The 27118-nt window shown below is 46.5% G+C and overlaps 1 protein-coding gene across 2 annotated transcripts; it reads right to left on the reverse strand.

The window, feature by feature from the left end:
* On the reverse strand, positions 1 to 27046 carry LOC140202129 (plasma alpha-L-fucosidase-like). 2 transcript variants are annotated; one of them, XM_072266988.1, is made up of 7 exons: positions 26813 to 27046; positions 11779 to 11966; positions 10096 to 10435; positions 8632 to 8842; positions 7321 to 7511; positions 4045 to 4153; positions 1 to 911 (listed from the first exon to the last, which is right to left on the reverse strand). In XM_072266988.1, exons 1-7 carry the CDS (start codon positions 27037 to 27039, stop codon positions 771 to 773), a joined length of 1407 nt encoding a protein of 468 aa, XP_072123089.1. In that variant the 5' UTR covers positions 27040 to 27046; the 3' UTR covers positions 1 to 770. The 2 variants fall into 2 exon arrangements, with proteins under 2 accessions (XP_072123089.1, XP_072123090.1); XM_072266989.1 differs by lacking the exon at positions 4045 to 4153 and having other exon boundaries at positions 782 to 911.
* Positions 27047 to 27118: the final 72 nt, after the last annotated feature.

Here is a 27118-nt window from a genome sequence, read left to right on the forward strand (position 1 = left end):
ATTGAATATAATGCATTTAATTGCATAACAGTGCTGAGCTTTGCAATAGTTCACTAAGCTAAAAATATTTTGTTAATGATTTTCATTTGTACTCTGTGTCTGAGGCTGCTCGCTTAAGTGTTCAAAAATAATCAGCCAACATTGATGGATTCCAGTTGCCCTGATATTGTTTCTCCATGACTGCAATGTCCTGGTGAAACCTTTCACCATGCTCGTCACTGACAGCACCAAGATTCACAGGGAAGGAGTCTAAATGGGAATGCAGAGAATGAATCTTTAGTGATATGTTGCACTTCATGGTTTTGCATGCTTGAAGCATGTCATTAAACAGTTGCATGTAGTTTGGTGCTCTGTAGTTGCCAAGAAAATTTTTAACGACATCCTCGTATGCCTTCTACACAATTTTCTCCAGTTCCACTAGACGTTCTCCGAATTGCCCGTCATTGATGACTTGTTTGATTTGTTGACTAACAAAAACGCCTTCCTTAATCTTGGCATCAGTTACTTTGACTTGAATTATGATTGAAATAACAAATAAAGGTGACTGCAAAAAGAAAAGTGCATGATAGGGAAATTTCAGGGTGATTTTCATGATCAGCAGCCCAAAATCAATTAAATACACCCAGAGGTACTCAGGAAGCAAAATCTTTGTTCAGGGTAATAAATTTACTTTAACTTTGAACTTCATTGCCATATAAAATAGGTAAAGGCGTGCTGAGGAATCTTCCAGAAACCCTTACGGTTCATCTCCACTCGGCCACTCTCCATCATCATGACACGTTGGTGAGCTTCAAGCTCCAACCCCACTGACAGGGCAGCTGGTGGGGGAGAAGATTCGACAGCAGCACTATCATCCCCTGCTCCCCGAACGTCATCCACTGTAGAGGCTCCGAGTATCCAACAAGGTTGACCTGGCCAATCAGGGTAGGAAAAGCAGACAGGTGAACTCCGGGCTCTGATCGCTGGACTGAGCCACTGTAGCTACTGTCACTTAATGGTGCTTTCAAAAATAATACCTACAGTCAGTGACCCCTTTATTAGCTACACTCGTACACCTGCTTGTTAACGTAAATATCTAATCAGCCCATCATGTGGCAGCAACTCAGTTCATAAAAGCATGCATTCAGTTGTTTAGACCAAACATCAGAATGGGGAAGAAATGTGATCTGAGTGACTTTGACCGTGAAATGACTGTTAGTTTGAGAAAGAGAAGCTAAACTAGGTAGTATCAGGTTTACAGTGGAGTAAAGAGAACTATAGAGGCATGAGAGAGGAGCTGGCCAAAGTTGAGTGGAAGGGGACACTAGCAGGGATGACGGCAAGACAGCAATGTCTGGTGCTTCTAGGGGGAATTCCAGAGACGCAGGAAAGATATATCCCAAAGAAAAAGAAGTATTTTAAAGGGAAGGTGAGACAACTGTGACTAACAATGGAAGTCAAAAACAGCATAAAAGCAAAAGAGAGAGAATATAATATTTCAAAAATTAGTGGGAAGATAGAGGATTGGGAAGCTGTTCAAAACCAACAAAAGGCAACTAAAAAGCCATAAAGAGAGAAAAGATGGAATATGAAGGTAAGCTAGCCAATAATATAAGAGAGGATACCAAAAGTTTCTTTCAGATATATAAAGACAAGAGTGGATATCAGACTGCTGGTAAATGATCCTGAAGAGGTAGCAGTGGAGGACAAAATTAGTAAGTATTTTGCGTCAGCCTTCACTGTAGAAGACACTAGCAGAAAGCTGAAATGTGAGCGTGTCAGGAGGCAGAAGTGAGTGTCATTGCTATTAATAAAGAAAAGGTGCTTGGGAAGTGGAAAGCAGATACAGTAAGTCACCTGGACCAGTTGGACTACATCCCAGCTTCTGAAAGAGGTAGCTGAAGAGATTGTGGAGGCATTAGTAACAATCTTTCAAGGATCACTAGATTCTGGAATGGTTCCAGAGGGCTGGAAAATTGCTACTATCACTCCATTCTTTAAGAAGAATGAAGTGATATTAGCAATTTTCTAGTCCTCCTGAGAAGGGAGGGGGGCAGAAGAAAGGAAATTACAGGCCATTTAGCCTGGCTTCACTGGTTGGAAAGATGTTGGAGCCCATTATTCAGGATGAGGTTTCAGGGTACTTGGAGGCACATGATAAAACAGGCCAAAGTCAGTTTGGTTTCCTTCAGGGGAAATCTCGCCTGACAAATCTGTTGGAATGCTTTGAGGAAATAACAAAGAGGATAGAGAAAAGAGAATCAGTGAATGTTGTTTATTTGGATTTTCAGAAGGCCTTTGACGAGGTGCTGCACATGAGGCTGCTTAACAAAATAAGAGCCCATGTAACAGAATGGATAGAAGATTGGCTGATTGCCATGAGGCAACGAGTGGGAATAAAGGGGCCCTTTTCCGGATGGCTGTCGGTGACTAGATGTTTTCTGTAAGGGTCGGTGTTGGGATTGCATCGGTCATTGAAAGGTCTGGATTCTCTGAATGTGGAGCAGATATTTCCTTTAGTGGGGGAGTCCAGGGTCAGGGGGCACAGCCTCAGAACTGAGGGACGTCTACTTAGAACAGAGACGAAGACAGTTTCTTCAGCCAGAGGGTGGTGAATCTGTGGAATCAGTTGCCGTATATGGCTGTGTAAGGCCAAGTTACTGGGTATATTTAAGGCAAAAGTTGTTAGGTTCTTGATTGATCAGGGTGTCAAATGTTTTGGGGAGAAGGCAGATGAATGGGTTTGAGTGGGATAATAAATCAGCCATGTTGGAATGGCAGAGCATACACAATGGGCTGAATGGCCTAATTCTGCACCTAGGTCTTATGGTGCCAGACAGGGTGGTTTGAGTATCTCAGAAAATGCTGATCCCCTGAGGTTTTCATACACAGAATTTAGAGTTTACAAAGAATGGTGCAAAAAAAAGCAACACTTCCCTGGGCAGAATGGCTTTGTTAATCACAGACATCAGAGGAGAATGGCCAGATTGGTTCAAGGTGACAATAACTTAAATAACCACACGTTACAACAGTGGCGTGCAGAAGAGCATCTCTGAATGCACAATACATCACACCTTGAAGTTGATGGGCTACGTTAGCAAAAGACAACACCAAGTTCCACTCTTGCATCTAATTGAGTAATCATTGAGTTTACATGGATTATTATAGCACAGTACAGGCCTTTTGGCCCACTATGGTGTGCTGACCCTTTAACCCACTCCAAGATCAATCTCACCTTTTTATCCCACATATCCCTCCATTTTTCAAAACCCACGTGCACGTTTTAAATGCCCCTAGGTTTCTCTCTCCCCCAGGCAGTTATCTGATCAACCACTCTAGCTGAGCTCTCCCCACCCCTCTCTTATCTATTATCCGTCACTACACCGCACTGTAAACAACGCACTGTAAACACTTTAAAAAACAAGAGAAAATCTGCAGAGGCTAGAAATCGAAGCAAAACACACAAAATGCTGGAGGAACTCAGCAGGCCAGGCAGCATCTAAGGTAAGAAGGACAGCAACGTTTCGGGCCGAGAGGAAGTGTCTCGGCCGGAAACATCGACTGTGCTCTTTTCCATAGATGGTGCCTGGTCCACTGAGTTCCTCCGGAATTTTGTGTGTGTTGCTCGTGCACACTTTAAACCACTTTTTATAATGCTGTTTACATTGTAAATACATGCTGGTATTTATACACATTTCATTCCATAGCTATTCTTTAACCACTAACTTTATTAGCTTTTTTATAAATAATTTTTTAACGTTTTATTTTACACAGAGAGTGGCGGGTGCCTGGAATGCACTGCCTGGGGTGGGTGTAGAGACAGATACGTGAGGGATTTTTAAGAGATATCTAGATAGGCACCTGGATGTGAGGAAAATGGAGGGATATGGGCATTGTGGTAGGAAGAAGGGGTTAAGTTGATGCTTGATTCCTAATTTAATTGGGTCAGCACAACATTGTGGGCCGAAGGGCCTGTTCCTGTGCTGTACTGTTCAAAAGTTCTATTGCCTTCATTCCAAGGAGAAAAACTCATAAAAAGAAGAGAAGCAATAATATACTTCGGACCTTGGTTTTCCCTGCAGCAGGTCGGGGGTCACTGAGGTGCAGCCATTCCATTTTCGGCCAGGTCAGAAATATTGCGTAAACCACCTGTTTCCCCGGTAACGATGTATACCTGCCGACACACACACACGACACACCCAGCTGAGACATTTTGAAGGTTCACTGATTGGAATCCCATGGATTAGAAGATGGAGTGTAAAAGGAGAGTTAACAGTCTGGCAGCTTCGGATCATTTCAATCAGCATAACGCTTTACAGCGCCAGCAATCACCAACTGGGGTTCCATTCCCCCGTGGTTTGTACGTTCTCCCCGTGACCGCGTGGGTTTCCTCCCAACATTCCAAAGACATACGGGTTAGGGTCAGTACGCTGTGGGCACGCTATGCTGGTACCCAGGGGCTGCCCGGCACAGTCCACGCCGATTTGATTTGACGCGAACAACGAACATCACCCATTGCTTAACGTATGTGTGACGGGTTTCATCGCAGTGCCCACTCATCACCCTCCTTGTCCCACACCCACTTACTCAGGCCGGCATACAGTGCCAAAGCAACACTGGTCGAGAGGTACCCACCCTCACCCAAACGGAAAGCGTGTGCCTCTGCGAATCAAAAACCTTCCAGGCTGCCCATTACAACCGAAAAGTCATTCGCTCCGGTGGAAGAGTTAAAAGGGTAGATAACTTTCTGAATGAGGAGCAAATTCAGAAATCAGAGGTGCAAAGGGACTTGGGAGTCCTTGTGCAGGGTTCCCTACAGGTTAATTTGCAGGTCCAGACATTGGTGAGGAAGGCCAATGCAATGCCACAAGTCATTTCAGAAGGACTAGAATATAAAAGCAAGGATGTTATGCTGAGGCTTTATAAAGCACTGGTGAGGCCTCTCTTGGAGTATTGTGAACAGCTTTGGGCCCCTTTTCTAAGAGAGGAGGTGCTGGCATTTGAGAGAGCCCAGAGAGGGTTCAAAAGAATGACCCCGGGAATGAAAGGGTTAATATATAGTAATGTGCAAATGTCTAAGGCACTTTTATGTAGCTAGGATGCTGAAGACGTTTGCACAGTCCTGAGTAATTTTATGTATTGCACTGTACTGCTGCCACAACAAAAAGCTAATTTCATGACATATGTGAGTGATGATAAACCTGATTCTGATAGGGGTCTCTAATGCAGACTGAGAGTGGGAAGAGGGCAGGTAGAGGGGAAGCATGGTTGGGAAAGGGGGAAGGGAGAGGGGAGAGAGTGGGAAGCACCAGAGGGACATTCTGTAATGGTCAATAAACCAATTGTTTGGAATCAAAAGGCCTTGTCTGGTGTCTCAGGGCTGGGTGTGTCTGCACCCACACCACCACCTCCTGCCCCACCCACCCTGGCACTCCTTCTCTGCCACCTGTCCTACACCTCTTCCGCGGTGCTCCACCCTGCCATTCCCAACATCCTTTACTCCTGTCAAAGCTACAGACTGACTCTCTGCTCCACGTTGACAAATACAGGACTCTGCAAAAGTCATAGGCACCCTGTATGTACCTCAGACTTTTACACAGTACTGAATGGCTCTGGGCCAGTACTGGCTACAGCTGAGAAGAATGAGGGGGGGGATCTCATTGAAGCCTACAAATATTGAAAGGCTGAGATAGAGTAGATGTGGAGAGGATGTTTCCTACAGCGGGGGAATCTAGGACCAGAGGGCACAGCCTCAGAATAGAGGGACGTCCCTTTAGATCAGGAATGAGGAGAAACGTCTTGAGCCAGAGGGTGGAAAATCTGTCGAATTCAATGCCACCGGTGGCTGTGTGGGCCGAGTCATTGAGTATATTTAAAGCAGAGATTGATACGTTTTTGATCTGCAAAGGTGTCAAAGGTTACGTGGAAAAGGCAGGAGAATGGGGTTGAGAGGGATAATAAATCTGCTATGATGGAATGACAGAACAGACTCGATGGGCCGAATGGCCTGTACTTTACGGTCTTATGGACACTGGGCAAGCTTTGCCTCTTCTATCAACAGTGCCATGACAAGTGAGGTGGAACCACTGCCTAAGATCTCGAACACAGGCATCATTTCCCCCCCCCCACCCCGAGAGAGCAGGACTCAACCTACTCGGTACTGGTGAGTCCCCCACACACCCCGGTGTCTGTCTCAAGCCTCCAACATGGGAGTAGAACCGAAACCCCCTGACTTCGGCTGAATCTCAGGCCTCACAGGGAAACGCAACCAACAGAAATTCTGCAGATGCTGGAAATTCAAGCAACAGACATCAAAGTTGCCGGTGAACGCAGCAGGCTAGGCAGCATCTCTAGGAAGAGGCACAGTCGACGTTTCGGGCCGAGACCCTTCGTCAGGACTAACCCTGACGAAGTCCTGACGAAGGGTCTCGGCCCAAAACGTCGACTGTACCTCTTCCTAGAGATGCTGCCTGGCCTGCTGCGTTCACCGGCAACTTTGATGTGTGTTCCTCACAGAGAAGGTTTACAGGGATGTTGCCGGGACAGGAGAGACAAGTTAAACAGGTTAGGACTTTACTCTCTGGAGCACAGGAGTATGAGAGGTGATTTGATAGAGGTTCACAAAATTATGAGGGGTCTGGTAGGTTTTTTTCCCCTCAAGTTGCATGGGACTGGAGATTAAGGGTGAAAGGTAAAATATTTAGAGGGAACCTGAAGGGGAGCTTCTTCATAAACACAAGAGATTCTACAGATGCTGGAAATCCAGAGCAACACAAACAAAATGCTGGAGGAACTCAGCAAGGTTAGTCAGCGTCTTTGGAGGGCAAGAAACACCCTACATTTCGGGCCCGGATCCTTCATCAGGATCTGATGAAGTGTCTCTGCCCCAAACATCAACCGTTTATTCATCTTCATTTACGCTGCCTGCCCTGCTGAGCTCCTCCAGCATTTTGGGTGGAGAACTTCTTCTGTCAGAGGGTCGTACGAGTGTGGAGCGAGCTGCCAGTGGAAGGGGTAGGCGTGAGTTCGAATTCAACATTTAAGAGAAGTTTGGATAGGTACCTGGATGGGAGGGGTATGGAGGGATATGGTCCTGGTTTGGGTCGACAAACCAAGGCAGCGTAAAAATTCAGCATGGACTAGATGGGCCAAATGGCCTATTTCTTTGCTGTAGGGCCCCATAACTCTATTAGCACACACAGTGGGACCTAGAAATGAGTTCTATGCTGGTAAATTTGGCCCCCCCTTCAGATCAACGTGAATGGACTGAATTTCAGAGGTGCTCTGATGTGGATGGTTGGCACTAAGGATGATTCAAGCCTCTGCCCTTGGTGGTCCTACCACACTCCAGGTGTGACCGTGTCGTTCTGCTTCCTCCAGGGCTTGGTGTTGTAGATTGCCTCCCCGTTGACGTGCAGCCACTGCCCCATCTGCCTCAACCTCTCCTCGAAGATGGGCACGATCCGACCGTCGTGAGTGGGGCCAATGTTCATCAGGAGATTCCCTCCGCAGGACACCGTCTCGACCAGCGTCTGCCAGAAAGAACGATTGTTATCAATTGGCCAACTCTTAAAACAATCAGCAGGTGATTCACAATTATTTTTCAATGAGTGAAGTGGTTTTCACCTCAAGGGTACAAACCAGAACCTGGGCATATCAGACATGCTGAGCCACAAGAGATTCTAGAGAGGCTGGGGAAATCCAGAGCAACACACACAAATTGCTGGAGGAACTCTGCAGCATCTAAGGAGGGGAATAAACAGTCGACATTTCAGGCCCACACTCTTCATCCTCACTACGTTATCAGGACTAGTTGACCGGGATGACTCGATCTGAAAGGCCAGTTTCTCTGCAGGGGGCATCTATAAATTGAAAACTTGTGTCCACCATCCAGCCTAAAAATTATTAAAAAACTTATTTCGATAAGTAAGTTTTTAACTTCTAGTTAGGATTTAAGATTCATTAATTTCTGAAGAAAAAGACATTTTAACTTTGAAACAATCTGTTGCCATCATAAAACAAATAGAGTACAATTATGAAACAAGTGAACCTCTCTCTACACTGTCCTGTCACACCCTCCAGGGTCAGACAGAATGAAGCTCCCTCCACACTGTCTCGTCACATCTTCCATAGTCAGGCACAGTATGAAGCTCCCTCCACACCGAGTCGTCACAATGTACAAGGTCAGACACAGAATGAAGCTCCCTCCACACTGTCCCGTCACATCTTCCATGGTCAGGCACAGTATGAAGCTCCCTCCACACTGAGTCGTCACAATGTACAAGGTCAGACACAGAGTGAAGCTCCCTCCACACTGTCCCATCACATCTTCCACGGTCAGACACAGTATGAAGCTCCCTCCACACCGAGTCGTCACAATGTACAAGGTCAGACACAGAATGAAGCTCCCTCCACACCGTCCTGTCACATCCTCCATGGTCAGACACGGTATGAAGCTCCCTCCACACTGTCTCGTCACATCCCCAGTGTCGGACACAGTTTGTACTTTAAAATAAACTGAAAAGCTGCTCATCATTCCTGACTCCCGGAAGACTCCCAAGGATGAGAAAATCCAACAAGAAGCAGTCAGGGATGGGTGGTAAATGCTGGCATCACTGCGCCCAGTGAATGAGTGAAACAGGTGCACTCTACCTTCACCAGTTGCTCGATCGGGAGGTAGTCCCGGAGCTGGGCCTCTCGCCTGTATCCCCAGGACTTGGAGTCGATGGTCATGCAGTTCTCCCACTTGTGGGCGAGGAGGTGTCCCGGGCTGTACCGATCTGCACAGGTGTAGTACCCGCCGTGCTTGCAAATGGTACCCGCACCCCATCGGTCGTTGGTTACCACCGTCTCTCGCACGGGACTGAAAGGAAAAGACATAGGACCAGGATCTGATCTGCCATTATATAGTGGCTGAGTTATTATCCCTCTCAACCCCAATTTTTCTGTCTTCTCTTGCAACTTTTGACACTCTTACTAATCAAGAACCTATCACTGTAACACACACAGAGTGCTGGAGGAACTTAGCAGGCCCGGCAGCATCCATGCAAAAATGTAGTCGACCTCTCGGCCCAAAACGCCGACTGTGTTTTTTTCCATAGACGCTGCCCGGCCTACTGAGTTCCTCCAGCATTTTGTGTGTGTTGCTCGGATTTCCAGCATCGGCAGATTTTATCTTGTTTGTGAGGAACCTATCGTTCTCCACTTTAAATATACACAATGATTTGGCCTCCACAGATGTCTGTGGCAATGAATTCCACAGATTTACCACCCTCCAACTAAGGAAATTCCTCATCTCTGTTCCAGACGGACATCTCTCCTTTCTGGGGCTGTGCCCCCTGGTCCTGACACCGTCACTGCAGGAAACATCCTCTCCACATCCACTCTATCTAGGCCTTTCAGCATTCGCAAGGTTTCAATGAGATCTCCCCTCATTTGTCTAAACTCCAGGCTGAGAACCATCAGACGCTCCTCCTGTGTTAACCCTTTTGTTCCCAGGATCATTCTTGTGAACATGCTCTGGATCTTTAGATGAGACCATAAGACACAGGAGTAGAATTAGGACATGTGGCCCATCAAGTCTGCTTTGCTATTCCATTATAATTCCTCTCAACCCCCATTCTCCAGCCTTCTCCCTGTGACTTTTGATGTCCCTTATTAATCAAGATCCTATCAACGTCCACTTTAAATATACCCAATGACTTGGCCTCCACGGACGTCTATGGCAATGAATTCCACAGATTCATCTCTCTCCAGCTAAACAAATCTCTCATCTCTTTTCTAAAGGGACGTCCTTATATGCTGAGGCTGTGCCCTCTGGTCCCAGACTCTCCCAGGGAGAAGCTGGAGAACATCACAGGGAGGATGTGCCAACTCCACGCGGACAGTCCTCTCAATCTACCCCGTTATTGCCCTGCACCTTATTGTCTGCCTGAACTGCACAGTCTCAGCAACTGTGCGGCTTCCATCTGCATTGTGTCAACGTTCTTCCTTTGTTCTACCTCCATTCACCACCATGGTGAAGTGACCTGGCTGAACAAAGTTCCTCGCTGTGCTTCCGTACACGCGACAACAGTAAACCAATTACTGATGGTTAAAATCGTGTCGGTGCAATACCTCTGGTTGTAGAGCCAGTAGAGGAAGCCAGTGCTGTTCCAGTAGCTATCGGGAGCTCCACCATCCCCGTCGGACCAGAAAATCTCCGGACGATACTTGTTCACGATCTCGTACAGTTCCGGCAGGGTCTTGGTGGCAGGGAACCTGTTGGTCCGGAACATGCTGGCAGCGTCCTCCAGGAAGGCGGGGTTGAACCATTCGAAGAGGGAGTGATAGAGGCCAAACCTCAAGCTGGTCCTATTACGGACAGCTTGTGCCAGCTCTCCGACAAGGTCACGGTGAGGACCCACGTCAACAGCGTTCCAATTCCACGAGTACTTCGACCCCCAGAGTGTAAAACCTATAGGGGACACAAAATCAAAGTCAATATAACTACACAAACACAAGGAATTCTGCAGATGCTGGAAATTCAAGCAACACACATCAAAGTTGCTGGTGAACGCAGCAGGCCAGGCAGCATCTCTAGGAAGAGGTACAGTCGACGTTTCAGGCCGAGACCCTTCGTCAGGACTAACCCAATATAACCACGATTGTCTAAACCCACACTGTGTCAAAGGGTTCACGGGAGTGATCCCAGGAATGGAAGGGTTAACATATGAGCAGCATTTGAAGGATCCCAGTCTGTGCTTGCTTGAGTTATGGATAATGAGGGGTGATCTCATTGAAATTTATCAAATATTGAAAGGGCTAAATAGAGTGGACTTGGAGAAGATGTTTCCTACAGTGGGGAAGTCTAGGGCCAGAGGGCACAGACTCAGAATAGAGGGACTTCCATCTAGAACAAAGACAAGAAGGAATTTCTTTAGCCAGAGGGTGGTGAATCTGTGGAATTCATTGCCATATGCGGCTGTGAAGGCCAAGTCACTGGGTATATTTAATATGGAGTCTGATAGCTTTTCAATTAGTAAGGGCATCGAAGATTGCAGGGAGAAGGCAGAGGAATGGTTTTGAGAGGGATAATAAACCAGCCACGATGGAATGGCGGGGCAGACTTAATATGCCAAATGATCTATTCTGATCTGACGGTTTATGGTTGTAAAATTAAAGTCGAGTTTATTGTCATCAGCCACGCGTGCCCAGGCACAATGAGACAACATCTCTGTAGCAGCCTCACAGACACATAACATCAGATCAGCAGTGCTCACAAGGGGCGCACAAATTCAACACGACTTTCACAAGAAAGAACACAATCAGAACAAAAATAAAGTTCAATTTGGTGCAAATTGGTCAGAGCATTGCTAAACTGGGCAACACACTAGCGTAGCAGCTAGCCCAATTCCTTTACAGGGAAAGCGAGCGGTGTTCAATTCACGCCACTGTAAAGAGTTTGTACGTTCTCCCCATGACAACGCAGGTTTCTTCCAAGGGCTCTGGTTTCCTCTCACATTCAGGTTAGGGTTAGTAAGTTATGTGTTTGCTGCGTTGGTGCTGAAAGCCGGGTGACACTTGTGGGCTGCCCAACACGGTCATTGCTGATTTGATTTGACGCAGACAACACAGTTCACCATACCTGAGGCAAGGAACGTTAACCTTAGTGACATCAATGGCAGTGGAGAACACACATCCTTTCCATTTACAGCAGAGGGCTTCAAATTACACACCATCTCCCTTCAGCGTTAACGTCCTGACTCAGGCTACAAGTAAGCAAAGGAAGCTGAGGCTGTGCTTTGAGAAGCTTAGTACCTTCGTGGTGCTTTGTGGTCAGGACGACGTATCGGGCTCCCGAGGAGGCCAGGAGATCAGCCCACTCCTCTGCATCAAAGAAGGTTGCAGAGAACATCGGGGCAAACTCCGGGTAGGTAAATCCAGGCGGGTAGTTCCTCTCCATGAACTCCACATACTGCCTCAGCCTCTGCTTCTGCCAGTAGAACCTGTGGGAAATGAGAACCTGAATATGTGTGCATACTTATTGACCAGCACGCAACCGCAATTTCGAGGAAAGCACGGCAGGCAGCGCCCCTAATTCCTTAGGAATCTGCAGAGATTCAGCATGACATCTAAACTTCTACAGATGTGTAGCGGAGAGTATATCGACCAGCAGCATCACAGTCTGGTCTGGAAACACCTATACACTTGAATGGAAAACCCAACTAATAGCGGTGGATACGGCCCAGTCCATCACTGGCAAAGCCCTCCCCACCACTGAGCACATCGGCACAAAATGCTGTCAACAGGGAATCAGAATCTATCATCAGGGACCCCCAGTGCTCCCAGGCCGTGCTCTTTTCTCACTGCTCCCAGCAGGAAGGTACAGGAGCCTCAGGACTCACCTCACCATGTTCAGGAACTGTTTTTACCCCTTAACCATCAGGGTCTTGAGGCTGAGGGGTTAACCACTCAAATTCACTGGCCCCATCACCGAACTGTTCCCACAACCTAGGAACTGACTTTCAAGGACTCTTCATCTCATGTTCTTGGTATTTATTGCTCAACTATTTATTATCTATTATTTACTCTTTTTGTGTCTGCAGAGTTTTTTGTTATCTGCACTCTGGTTGAAAGCGCTGGTCGGCTGGTCTTTCACTGATTCTAATATGGTTATTATTCTATAGATTTATCGAGTAGGCCCATAAGAAAATGAATCTCAGGCTTATATGTGGTGACATACATGTACCTTGTTGACAAAATTTACTTTTGAACCCATGGAAGCGTAACATTTACCGTGACGCTATTGCAGCTCGGGGGTGTCGGAGTTCAAGTTCAGACCCGGCATCCTCTGTAAGGAGTTCGTACGTCCTCCCATGGAATGCATACGTTTTCTCCGGGTGGCCCCCCCCGCCAGCCCCTCCACAATCCAAAGACATACTGGTTAATAGATTAGTTGGTCGTTGTAATTTGTCCCGTGTTTAGGTTAGGGTTAAGCTGGTGGCTCGGTTCAAAGGGCCTGTTCGGCACTGTATCTGGAAGTAAACTCCCTCCACAAGGGGGAGCCCCTTCCCCAGAAGGACGACAGTAGTTCACCCAACACACATCAAAGTTGCTGGTGAACGCAGCAGGCCAGGCAGCATCTGTAGGAAGAGGTGCTGTCGACGTTTCAGGCCGAGACCCTTCGTCAGGACTAACTGAAGGAAGAGTGAGTAAGGGATTTGAAAGTTGGAGGGGGAGGGGGAGATCCAAAATGATAGGAGAAGACAGGAGGGGGAGGGATGGAGCCAAGAGCTGGACAGGTGATTGGCAAAAGGGGATATGAAACGATCATGGGACAGGAGGTCTAGGGAGAAGGAAAAGGGGGGGAACGCAGAGGATGGGCAAGAGGTATAGTCAGAGGGACAGAGGGAGAAAAAAGAGAGAGAGAGAAAGAATGTGTGTATATAAATAAATAACGGGTGGGGTACAAGGGGGAGGTGGGGCATTAGCGGAAGTTAGATAAGTCAATGTTCATGCCATCATGTTGGAGGCTACCCAGACGGAATATAAGGTGTTGTTCCTCCAACCTAAGTGTGGCTTCATCTTTACAGTAGAGGAGGCCGTGGATAGACATGTCAGAATGGGAATGGGATGTGGAATTAAAATGTGTGGCCACTGGGAGATCCTGCTTTCTCTGGCGGACAGAGCGGTCTCCCAGTCTGCGTCGGGTCTCGACAATATATAAAAGGCCACATCGGGAGCACCGGACGCAGTATATCACCCCAGCCGACTCACAGGTGAAGTGTTGCCTCACCTGGAAGGACTGTTTGGGGCCCTGAATGGTGGTAAGGGAGGAAGTGTAAGGGCATGTGTAGCACTTGTTCCGCTTACACGGATAAGTGCCAAGAGGGAGATCAGTGGGGAGGGATGGGGGGGACGAATGGACAAGGGAGTTGTGTAGGGAGCGATCCCTGCGGAATGCAGAGAGAGGGGGGGAGGGAAAGATGTGCTTCGTGGTGGGATCCCGTTCCGTTGGAGGTGGCGGAAGTTACGGAGAATAATATGTTGGACCCGGAGGCTGGTGGGGTGGTAGGTGAGGACAAGGGGAACCCTATTCCTAGTGGGGTGACAGGAGGATGGTTGAGAGCAGATGTGCGTGAAATGGAGGAGATGCGTTTGAGAGCAGAGTTGATGGTGGAGGAAGGGAAACCCCTTCCTTTAAAAAAGGAGGACATCTCCCTTGTCCTAGAATGAAAAGCCTCATCCTGAGAGCAGATGCGGCGGAGACGGAGGAATTGCGAGAAGGGGTTCACCATCACCTTCTGGAGTGCAGTCACCGGTGGACAATGAGTAACTTGACTGGACAGCGATGTCTACAACTCAAACGTGAATGCTCATTTGAAGGCACAATCCAGAGTCCATACCCCACAGTCAGGATGTCTAAAACTAGAGGGAATGAGCTTAATGTGAGAGGGAGGAGGATTAAGGGGGGCCTGAGAGGTAACGTTTTCACACCGAGAGTAGTTGAGCTGCCAGAGGAGGTGGTGGAGACAGGAACAGTAACAGAAGGGCCTATTCCGTGCTGTCTCAATAAATTAAAACACACACTCAAAAGCCGCTTTTTGAGTTACTAAACAACGTAATATAGTGTCTTCCGCTGCTGTAGCCCATCTACTTCAAAGTTTGATATGTTGTGCATTCAGAGACGCTCTTCTGCACACCACTGTTGTAATGTGTGGTTATTTGAGTTACTGTCGCCTTCCTGTCAGCTTGAACCAGTCTGCCCTTTCCCCTCTGACCTCTCTCATTAACAAGGCATTTTCTCCAGTCTGCTCTGGGACAGGTGATCCACCCGGACCAAACCTGTGCTGTACCAGGCAGGAAGATCTCAGACAGCCTCACGCCGCTGAGGGACACCATCGCCTACGTGCAGGACAGGGGGGTGGACGCCTGCCTGGTCAGCTTGGACCAGGAGAAAGCCTTCGACAGGGTATCGCATACGTACATGGCGGACGTGCTCTCCAAAATGGGATTTGGGGAGGGAATCCGGAATTGGATCAGACTGCTCTACACAGACATCCGTAGTGCAGTCCAGGTCAACGGGTGGGAAACAGACAGCTTCCCCATCAGGTCTGGAGTCAGGCAGGGCTGTCCCCTCTCACCTGTCTTGTTTGCCTGTTGCATTGAACCCTTTGCCGAAGCCATCAGGAGGGATGAGGGCATAAGAGGAGTGATGCTGCCAGGCAGTGGAGGGACCCAAGTGAAAACCTCCCTGTACATGGACGACGTCATTGTCTTCTGCTCTGATCCGGGGTCCGTTCGCAGGTTGATTGGCACCTGTGAACAGTTCGAGCTAGCGTCGGGGGCCAGGGTCAACCGCACGAAGAGCGAAGCCATGCTCTTTGGCAACTGGCCCGACCGATCCAGCGGCCCCTTCACCATCAGGTCTGACCACATGAAGGTGTTGGGGATCTGGTTCGGAGGGGCTGAGGCGTGCAACAAGAACTGGCAGGAGCGGACTGCCAAGGTGAAACAGAAACTGGGACTGTGGGGAGGGCGCTCCCTGTTGATAACGGGCAAGAACCTGGTCATCAGGTGTGAGGTGCTCTCAGGCTGCTGTACTTGGCGCAGGTCTGGCCCGTCCCCCGCTCCTGAAGCTCGGAAATCACCCGGGCTGCCTTCAGATTCGTCTGGGGATCCAAGATGGAGCAGGTGAGACGGACCGTCATGCACAAGTCCCTGGACAACGGGGGCAAGAACGTCCCCAATGTCGCCCTCACCCTGATGGCCAGCTTCGTATGTGGCTGCATCAGGTTGTGTGTAGAACCCAGATACGTGGGCACAAAGTACCACTATGTGCCCAGGTTCTACCTGTTGCCCTGGCTACAAAGGATGGGTCAGGCCCCACTCCCGCGCGACGCCCCAGTCAGCTGGTTGCTGCCGGCATACCTGTCCTACGTAGAAAAGTTCTTCCAGGAGAACGCCTTTGACCACAGGGCCATCAGGCAGTGGTCGGCACGTAATGTCCTGCAGGCACTGCAGGAGAAGGACGTGATGGACACCGTGGGGTGGTTCCCTGAGCAGACCGTCCAGTTCATCTGGCAAAATGCCTCATCACCAGATCTCACCAACAGGCACCAGGATCTCGCCTGGCTGGTGGTGAGAGGGGCTCTCCCAGTCAGATCCCTCCTGTACGCCCGGAACATCATCCCCACACCCCATTGCCCACAGGAGGACTGGTGTGAGGAGGAGTCTGTGACCCACCTCTTTGCACACTGTCAGTTCGCAGAGAGGGTGTGGAGGAGGATGGACGGGCTAGTGTCACGTTTCATCCCTAGCAGCTACATAACAGAGGACTCTCTGATCTACGGGCTGTTCCCGGGGACACACACGGAGACCAACATCCGGTGCTGCTGGCAGATCATCAACTCGGTGAAAGACGCCCTTTGGTCAGCCCGAAACTTGATGATCTACCAGCACATGGAGATGTCCGTGGGAGAATGCTGCCGACTGACACATCCTCGGCTGCAGGAGTACGTGCTGAGGGACACACTGAAACTCGGTGCAGCCACCGCAAGGGCCCGGTGGGGAAGGACCACAGTATAGGTTTCTCCACCTGTGGGAGTGGGAGGGGCCGGTGGGCAGGGAGTATACCCCTCAACAATGATGTGGTAAGGTGAACAACTGGAGTGCCACGTGGGTGGACATAAGTATGGATATGTATAGACTATAATGGAATCGTATGTAAAGAATTGAAAGTTATTGAATGGTTTATTGTATATAATTTTATTTTTGAATAAAATATATTTTGAAATTTAAAAAAATTTTCAGCCACAGATCTGACATTCACTGGATGTTATTTTTTGTTTTTTGTTTTTACACCATTCTCTGTAAACTCTGTTGTGTATGAAAATCCCAGGAGATCAGCAGTTTCTGAGATACTCAAACCACCCAGTCTGGCACCAACAACATTGGATAACAATGATTTTGCTTCCTAAATACTTTGGGGTGCATCTTATGGATTTTGGGCTGCCGATCAAAAAAATCATCATGAAATTTCCCTTTCACGCAGCATTTTCTTGAAATCATCTATATTTGTTATTTCAATTCATAATTTAAGTTAGAATAACTGATGCCATGATCAAGGATGGCCTTTTTGTTGGTCCACAAATCAATCAGATCATCAATGACGGGTAATTCGAAGAAGATCAAATGGGACCAGAGAAAACCACATGGAAGGCTTTAAGGATGTTGTTAAAGATATTCTTGGCAACTACATGTAGTTAGTTGACAACATGCTTCAAGCATACAAAACCATGAAGTGCAACATGTCACTAAAGATTCATTTTCTGCATTTTCATTTAGACTTCTTCCCTGCAAATCTTGGCGCTGCCAGAGATGAGCATGGTGAAAGGTTTCACCAGGACATTGTGGTCATGGAGAAACTGTATCAGGGCAACTGGCATCCGTCAATGCTAGCTGAGTGTTGTTGGACACTAAAGCAAGAAGCCTTAGACACTGAGTACAAATGAAAACCATCAACAAAACACTTTTAGCTTAGTTGAACGATTGCAAAACATCAGCACCGTTATGCAATTAAACACATCATATTCAATAAAACTTAATGTTTCTCCAAATTCCTATGTGATACAAGTAGTCTGAAATTATATTTGAGTTCAGCTTCAAGCGGTCTATCATAAACAAAAAAAATTTCAGGAAACAACACTTTCGAAAAAAATTGTTGCCCAGTGCAATCACTCCATTGTCAAAGTCACTTAGATCACCTTTCTTCCCTATTCTGATATTTGGTCTGAAATACAACTGAACCTCTTGACCATGTCTGCATGCTTTTATGCGTTGAGTTGCTGCCACATGATTGGCTGATTGGATATTTGCATTAACAAGATGCATCTAATAAGCTGGCCACTGAGTGTAGGTTCAGAAGCCTGACGCCACACACACAACATTTTAAGAACAGCTTCTCCCTCGCCATCATTTAGATTTCCGAACAGTTCGTGAAACCTATGAACAGCTCATCAGTATTTTGCTCTCTTTTCGCACTAGTTGTTTATACACTTACTAAATCGTAGTGATTTTGTATGTATTGCACCATACAAAGAACAACAAACTTCAGTATGTCACTGTACGTCAGTGATAATCAACCTGATTCTGATTCTCAGAGAAGACAGAACACTACAGCACACTACAGGCTGTCTGGCCCACAACATTGGTCAAATCGGAAAGGTTGGGTACAGGCCAAATCGAGGCTGTGGGGTCCAGGGCCCAGAGTGTACCGAAGTGACCAAACCTGATGTTTTGTCATCGATTTAGAAACATAGAAAACCTACAGCACAATACAGGTCCTTTGGCCCACAAAGCTGTGCCAAACATGTCCTTACCTTAGAAATTACCTAGGGTTATCCGTAGCCCTCCATATTTCTGAGCTCCATGTACCTCTCCAGGAGTTTCTTAAAAGACCCTGTCGTATCCACCTCCACCACCATTGCCGGCAGCCCATTCCACGCGCTCACCTCTCTTTGCATAAAAAAATTACCCCTGATATCTCCTCTGTACCTACTTCCAAGCACCTTAAAACTGTACCCTCTCGTGCTAGCCATTTCGGCCCTGGGAAAAGGCCTCTGACTATCCACACGATCAATGGCTCTCATCATCTTATACACCTCTATCAGGTCACCTCTCATCCTCCGTCACTCCAAGGAAAAAAGGCCAAGTTCACGCAACCTGTTCTCATAAGGCATGCTCCCCAATCCAGGCAACATCCTTGTAAATCTCCTCTGCACCCTTTCTATGGTTTCCACATCCTTCCTGTAGTGAGCTGACCAGAATTGAGCAAAGTACTCCAAGTGGGGTCTGACCAGGGTCCTATATATAGCTGCAACATTACCTCTTGGCTCTTAAACTCAATCCCACGATTGATGAAGGCCAATGCACCATATGCTTTCTTAATGACAGAGTCAACTTTTCTTAACCACAGAGTCAACCTGATTTAAGTGCAGGGCCGCATTGCAAAAGGTCAGGATGTTGGGGCTCGAGACGAGGGACAGGCTGGTTCAGCTAGCTGCTCTGCCCTGCACTGAACTAAGTTTGCAGATGGACTCTCTTTGCGGACTTCAGTCTATTTGCTTGCGTTTATTGTTTTGATTATTTGTTTTTTTTTTCCTGCACATTTGAGTGTTCGACGATCCTTTTTTTTTTGAATGGGTTCTTCCGGGTTTCTTTCTTTCGTGGCTGACTGTTAGGAGTCGAATCTCAAGGTTGTATATGTGCTTTGAACTTTGAACCTTTTAACCTACTCCAAGACCTATCTAACCCTTCCCTCTCATATAGACCTCCATTTCTCTATCATCCATGTGCCTATCAAAGAGTCTCTAAAGTATTTGCCTCTGCCAGCACCCGACTGCACGTTCAATTCACTCTCCACTCTCTGTGTAAAATCCTGACCTCTGACATCCCCTCCATACTTTCCTCCAATCACCTCAAAATTATTCCCCTCACATTAGCCCTTTCCACCCCGGAAAAAGCCTCTGGCTCTCCACTCCACCTATGACTCTTATCATCTTGCACGCCTCTATCGAGACACTAGTCCTCTTTTTATAATGAGAGGGTGTCAGAATCAGAATTATTAATGTACAGAACATAGAACAGCAAAGATTAAGGATTACAGATTAGCTTTATTTATCACACGTACATCAAAACATGCATCGTTTGCGTCAAATCAAATCAGCCAGGATTGTGCTGGGTATCCCACGAATGTCGCCCATGTTTTCAGCAGCAACATAGCCCGCCCACAACTCACAAACCCTGATCCGTACATCTTTGGACTGTGGGAGGAAATCAGAGCACCAAGAGGAAACCCACGCAATTACCGGGAGAGTGCACAAACTCCTTACGGATAACGGCAGGAATTGAATCGGTAATTGCAGGCTGGTGTTGTAAGGCGATATGGTAACCAGTCCGCTACCCAGCTGCCCCCTACAGTGCAGGCCCCTTCAGCCCATGATGTTGTGCCAACTGCAGTGGAAACTTACAAGCATGTTGCCAGGACTTGAGGTCCTGAGCTATGGAGAACCGTTGAATAGGTTAGGACTTTATTCTTCGGAGTGTAAAAGAACGAGTGGAGATTTGATAGAGGTATACAAAATTGTGAGAGGTACAGATAGGGTAAATGCAAGCAGGCTTTTTCCCCCCGAGGTCAGGTGTAAAGAGTTTATACATTTTGCCCATGACTGGTGTGGGTTTTCTCCAGGTGCTCCGGTTTCCTCCCACAGTCCAAAGACGTACCGGTTGGTAGGTTAATTGGTCATTGTAAATTGTCCCGTGAATAGATCAGGGTTAAATCGGGGGTTGCCAGGCGACACAGCTCGAAGGGCCTGTTCTGCACTGTATCTCTATTGGCCAATAAATGGAGGTCATGGGTTAAAGGTAAATGGTGAAATGTTTAAGGAAACATGAGGAGAAACTTCTTCACTCAGCTCGACGGTCGGCTGGGCTCTAAAGTGGGAGCAGTGGTGGTAGGTGGCACTGGCTGTGAATGGTGTGGGGATGTTGGGAAATACCGTTGGTTCAGGCAGGAGGAGGATCTGGAAAAGGAACTGCAAATGGAGGGTTCAGATGAGTGTGGGTTGGTGGAAGGAGGTTGAATGAAGTTGAATCTAGATCTGGAAAATGGAAAAGGAAACATAATATTGGAATGATTTCAAGTGGTGGAGAGGAAGGGCAGGATATTTTGGGGAAAAAAAAGAAAGAAGACTTCAAGGTATTGTTTAAATTTGACCCAGAACAGCATTCTTCTACCAATCCCATTAAATTAACTACAGAGTTGAAAACGGCCATAGGGAATATACTCATACCTCAACAGGAGGTGACATGTTAATTGTTTGGAAGGATAAGAAATAGTGTGAGAAGGCATTACGATTGAAGACTTTACAGCAAAAAGATAGGTCTATGTTGCTTAATGAAAATAGAGGTGTTAGGGGTGTTATAACAGGTGTTCTGGTGGAGATTTCCAGAGAAGAGGTTAAATCTCATATGTTGGGAGGCAAGGTTAAGGAGGTAAAGATATTGCAAGTAGTCAGAAATGGGGAAAGGATGGATAGTTTATCTATATTGATATGTTTGGATGTGGTGAAACTCCCTGATAAAGTTAGTTTGGGGTAGATTAGTTACAAGGTTCGCAGTAATATTCCAACCCTGCTTAGATGTTACAAATGTCAGAGGTTTGGGCTTGTTGCGGCAGTATGTCGGGGGAAACTAAGATATAGTCAGTGTGGTGGAGAACGTAAGTATAAAGATTGTTAAGGTATAAAGTTTAAATGTTGTAACTGTGGAGGAGAACGTAGTGCAGCTTACAGAGGATGTGAAGTGCTTAAGGAGGCAGTTGAAGTTCAACAGGTTAAGGTACAGTTGACTGTCTTATGCAGGGGCCTTGCAAAAAGTTAAACCAAATGTTGATTAAAAAGTATCACCAGTCAGAGAACAGAATGTGAAGTCAGAGGTTTCATACTTCTAATACTAAAGATACTTTACTGGCTGATCAAATGAAGTTTGTGATGTTTATAATGGATGTAGTGAATTGTACTGCTCAGACCTCTAGTTGCACCGAAAAAATTTAAATTATTGTGAAAGCTGCTGAAAAGTATCTGGGTATAACTGGTGTTATGTGGAAAGCTGTAAATGAAGCTCTAATGGGTAGGGTATCTGTATTTCAGTCTCCTTGTGAAGGTACATAATGGTATTAAGAATATTGCAGTGGAATGCGAGAAGCCTGATTTCTAATGGTCAAGACTTTAAGAAGTTTATTTCTGATTTATCAAATCCACCTGATGTTATATATATTCAGGAAACCTGGTTTTTAACCACGTTTAAGTTTTACCTTGCAGGATTATATTGTAATTAGGTGTGATAGATTAGTTGCTAGAGGGGGTGGTGTTGCAAGTTTTATAAGGAACAGAATAGGACATTAGGGTGGATGTAAATGAAGTATATGAGGCTGTTGTAGATGTAAATGAAGTATATGAGGCACTTGTAGAAGTATTTGATTCAACAGGTAGGGGTATTAAAGTGGTAAATTTTTACAACCCTGGTGGAAAACTTATGATTGATTTGTTGGAAAGCCTATGTAGCTCTAGCTCACTAAGGGTTATATGGTGCGGGGATTTTAACGCACAGAGTTCACTGTGGAGTTGTTCACAGAATTATAGTAATGGTTTCATTGTAGAAGAATTTTTAGATATTTCACATCTTGTGTGTCTTAGTGATGGGAGGGGTACAAGATTTGATGTTCATTATCTTTCTGAAACTGTCATAGATTTAACTTTAGTTTCGAACATTCTGGCTGGAGTGAGTGAGTGGGATGTCATGGGAGATGAAACATTGGAGAGTAATCATTTTCCTATATTAGCTTGGGTTTGGATTTGTATAGGGGACAGGAGGCCACTTTTAGGACGTGGAATTTGGTAATGCAAATTGGGAGAAGCTTAAGGATTTATGCGATGAATGTCTGTCAGGGCTGAATACTGAAGATTATGTGGATTTATGTAATGAAAGATTATGTCGCATTACTCATCAAACTGTGATTCCTATTAAAAAAGGCATTAATAGGAGAAAGGCTGTACCATGGTGGACTGAGGAGGATGCAGAGGCAATTAGGGAGAGAAATAAGGCGTTTAGGAAAGTTAAGAATTATCACTCTCCAAATGACCTTATTAAGTATAAAAGGACACAGGCCATGGTGAGGAAAGTGGTGAAAGTCGCGAAAAAGGTTTACTAGAGGTCATACTGTGATAGCATTGGAAGGGATATTAAACTTGAAGATTTTTGGGAAATGATTAAGAAAATGTGGGGGAGGGGTAGTTCATAGGGCTACCAACATTCCAGTATTGATTAAAGAAGGTAATACAATCGTTACTGAAGTACAGAAGGTTGAGTTACTGACGCAGTCATTTGCTGCAATTCATAATCGAGATAATTGAAGTGAAGAGGCTAAACAATGCGGGGATAAGGCTCCAAGTGAATACCCTGAAGTGTTGGAAGCCAGCTGTAGCAGTGATAGTATTAGTGACGTAGACTTTTCCTTGTGTGAATGTATGGAAGCTATTCATAGTACAGGTCAGATGGCTCCGGGAAAGGATGGTATATGTTACTGTATGTTTGAACATAAGGCTGTCAACTCTCTTGAGATAATATTAAAATTTTTGAATCATATTTGGAGTTTAAGCCATCTTCCCTCCTCATGGAAAATGCCAGTAGTAGTGCCTGTTCTAAAACCTGGAAAGCCCCCATCCGATCCTTCCAGTATAATTAATGTCCCATTTGTGTATAACTTATGGAACGTATGGTAATAGAGTAGTTGAATTATATTTTGGGAAAAAAAAGATGCAGCATTTTATCAGAGTGGATTTCGGAAGGGCAGAATGACATTGGATTGAGTTTTATGTTTGGAAGATGATATTAGGAAAGCACCGTAATTAAAGATGTAATGCAGCATTTTTAATATAGAAAAAGCATATGGTATGTTGAGGAAGGAAGGTCTTTTGATTGAATTATGGAAATTACAAGTGAGAGGAAAGCTATTTTTTTTCTGAGTTTTTTATTTGGAATGTCTGTGCAGGTAAGGTATAGTCAGGCTTCTATGAGATAGGGAATGGGACTTCACAAGGCAGTATTTGTAGCCCTTTATTGTTTACTACTGTATTATGACTAATGTTATTTTCTCCGAGATAGGCACTGGGGTGGGAAAATCACCTTTTGCAGACGATGGAGCTTTATGGATCAGAGGTAGAAATTTCAATTTAACTGTATATAGAATGCAACTAGCATTTAATAAGGTTGAACAATGGGCAATTAGATAGGGTTTTAAGCTTTCAGTAGCTCAAACACAATTACGTGTTTTACAAAGAGGATCAATAGACCTGAACTTGATTTGAAATTGTATAGTCAAACTCTTGAACTCTTGAAGAAGATTTCTTGGCATGTGGCTGGATAATAAGCTGACATGGAAACATCACATCAGTATAATTGATCAATGTACAGGGGCATTAAATATCCTTGGGTGACTATGTGGGTATTCTTGGGGTGCCGCATGAAAATCTCTGTTAACCATTCATATTTGTTTAATTGGATTTGTACTTGATTATGGCTGTGTGGCTTATGGATCAGCTTCACCTTCAAATTTAAATTGTTTGGATGTGATACAAGCACAGGCCTAAAGACTGTTGTGGTGCAGTAAGGTCATCTCCTGTTTCAGCTTTACTGGCTGAAATGGGACAATTGCCCTTACAGTTGCAAAGGTTACCGTTGCTAACATACTGGGTTAATTTGTGAGGACAGAGGAATGATCACCCTGTTAAAAGTGTGTTGGAAGACTGTTGGGAACATCGCAAGAAGAGTCTTACTGTTTATCAGTATATACAGCAGAGCTGGTTGCTATCATTTCAGGCTGACAGTGGGTGATGGAAATTTGTCCTTGCAAAGTTGTAATTTGTTCAGATTCTTTTTTTGGCTTTGACGAGTCTTAAAACAGGTCATTCTCGCAATAGGTCAGATTTTCTGCTGGAAGCTCTTCAGACTTTACTTCAGACTCAGTGTCTGCTCCTTATGAGTCCCTGCACATAGAGGTGTTGAAAGGAATGAGCAAGTTGATTGTTTGGCCAAAAAAGCATACAAGGCTGAAAGAAAGTAAATGCAGGTTGCACGACTCTCCTTAAGGGTTGATAGTTTGAAACTTTAAGTTACGGACTTTAACTTAATTCACAATATTGTCTTTCACTATTTACAATCTACAAGGCTTCTGGGGGGTAACAGCTTTCATTTGATAAAGACCTACCAGGGCATTTAATTCCCAGCTCGCTACACCACACTCCACTCCAGTTGGTGGCGGTAACGCACCTTTAATTTGAACTGCCGAAGGAGGGCCATGGTCCGAATGCAGGTGGATAGGACTGGGCAGAGTAATACTCCGGCAGGGCTGAACCCCTCCCGGAGGTTCCGGGAGTCTCCCGCATATCGACAGTGGCTCCCTGACCTCTGCAAATTACCTACAATCTCCCGGAAATCTACGTTTTTGATAGCGAGTGAGCGAGAGGGAGAGAGGGGGAGGGGGACGGAGAGAGGGGGAGGGAGGGGGAGGGGGACGGAGAGAGGGGGAGGGAGGGGGAGGGAGGGGGGGAGGGGGAGGGGGAGGGGGAGGGGGAGGGGGAGGGGGAGGGGGGAGGGGGAGGGGGAGGGGGGAGGGGGGAGGGGGGAGGGGGGAGGGGGGAGGGGGGAGGGGGAGGAGGGGAGGAGGAGGAGAGAGAAGGGGAGAGCGCGAGTGACAGAGAGAGCATCCTGATTGGTCTCTCTTTGTGCTAAGTAGGCCTATCAGTTTTCTCTGTGGGCGGGCTTTACAGCCGATTTAAAGGGGATTAGAGCAAGGTTTAAATTGGAGCGAAATTCCAAAATCGTCCGCAAAGACATCTTTAAAAACGCGCTCGCAGCAAGTAAATTCTTCGGGTTTTCCTTTTCCCTGAAACACTTCCACTTACAGGTACATCGAAGCCCGCGATGGGCTGGGTTTAAGTGCAGCCGTTTTCAGAAGAAACCCCGATTTTAATAAATACCCGGCCACCACTGAGGTCTCATCATTAGGACAGCGAACTGTTTACCTGTGCTGCGCACTTTATATGCATTTTGAATTACACTTTATTAAATAATGTGGTAATATATTGTTTTATGTGGTGTGCGTGATATATGTATTGTGGCTACACCGTGGTCCGGACAGAGGTTGTTTTGTTTGTGGACAATCAGCCAGATGACAATAAACTTGAGCTTGAAGATACAGAACTTCTAAATCACTCATTTAAAATCACAAACACGAGGAATTCTGCAGATGCTGGAAATTCAATCAACACACATCAAAGTTGCTGGTGAACGCAGCAGGCCAGGCAGCATCTCTAGGAAGGGGTGCAGTCGACGTTTCAGGCCAAGACCCTTCGTCAGGACTAACTGAAGGAAGAGTGAGTAAGGGATTTGAAAGTTGGAGGGGGAGAGGGAGATCCAAAATGATAGGGGAAGACAGGAGGGGGAGGGATGAAGCCAAGAGCTGGACAGGTGATAGGCAAAAGGGGATACGAGAGGATCATGGGACAGGAGGTCCGGGAAGAAAGACAAGCGGGGGGGGGTGGACCCAGAGGATGGGCAAGGGGTATAGTTAGAGGGACAGAGGGAGAAAAGAGAGAGAGAGAGAGAAAGAATGTGTGTATATAAATAAATAACGGATGGAGTACGAGGGGGAGGTGAGGAATAGCGGAAGTTAGATAAGTCAATGTTCATGCCATCAGGTTGGAGGCTACCCAGATGGAATATAAGGTGTTGTTCCTCCAACCTGAGTGTGGCTTCATCTTTACAGTAGAGGAGGCCGTGGATAGACATGTCAGAATGGGAATGGGATGCGGAATTAAACCCCCCCCATTTCGATGTAAAAAAGTAAGTTCTGATCCCGACTATTGCAGGCAATATGTGTGCGTGACTACGGACGTAGATGCGATCGGACGTTGTCCGAATGGACGTTAAGCGGCACACACCTGTAATAAGGATACACCTTATGCTTTTACTTCTTTTAGGGACCACAACATATTAGGGATGCTAAGCACAGGGAAGTATTTCACAGTTCTTTTTAGCAGAAAGCCTAAATCTGACAGAGAAGGTCACTAGAGCTGAGGTGTACTTTACATCTTTCATCGTTCCAGGTGTGTAAGCACACAGGCAAGCTATTCGGGAAAATGTTTCCTGATTCAGAAATAGGAACCGCTCGCCGGTCGCTCGCCAGAACCGCTCGCCGGTCGCTCGCCAGAACCGCTCGCCGGTCACTCACCAGAACCACTCGCTGCCGAAGCTGGGCACCGAGAAGACTCCCCAGTGGATGAAGATGCCGAACTTCGCCTGGTCGTACCAGGGCGGCAGCGGCCGGGAATCGATGGTGTCCCAGCTCGGGGTCGGGGATGGCGCCGACTGACAGCCCGGGCTGATTGACAGCAGGACCCAGATCAGGGCCAGGCCTGAGCAGCGGAAAGCCCCCCACAGCTGAGCCGCCGCCACCATTGCAGATTTCCGCATAACCTGCAGCAGACCTCGAGAGCCGGGACGATCAGTGAGTGTGCAGAGAGGGCTGTGCAACGCT

This window comes from Mobula birostris, chromosome 8, assembly GCF_030028105.1.
Source record: "Mobula birostris isolate sMobBir1 chromosome 8, sMobBir1.hap1, whole genome shotgun sequence".
Taxonomy (NCBI): domain Eukaryota; kingdom Metazoa; phylum Chordata; class Chondrichthyes; order Myliobatiformes; family Myliobatidae; genus Mobula; species Mobula birostris.

What these genes read in the sequence shown, in the direction of transcription:
- LOC140202129 (XM_072266988.1), bottom strand. Translation starts at nt 27,039, where the DNA reads ATGGTGGCGGCGGCTCAGCTGTGGGGGGCTTTCCGCTGCTCAGGCCTG. An exon ending in CGATCGAGCAACTGGTGAAG is followed by an intron (nt 7,512 to 8,631) that starts GTAGAGTGCACC and finishes TCTTTCTGGCAG; the next exon opens with ACGCTGGTCGAGACGGTGTC. An exon ending in CTGCTGCAGGGAAAACCAAG is followed by an intron (nt 912 to 4,044) that starts GTCCGAAGTATA and finishes CTGATTGGCCAG; the next exon opens with GTCAACCTTGTTGGATACTC.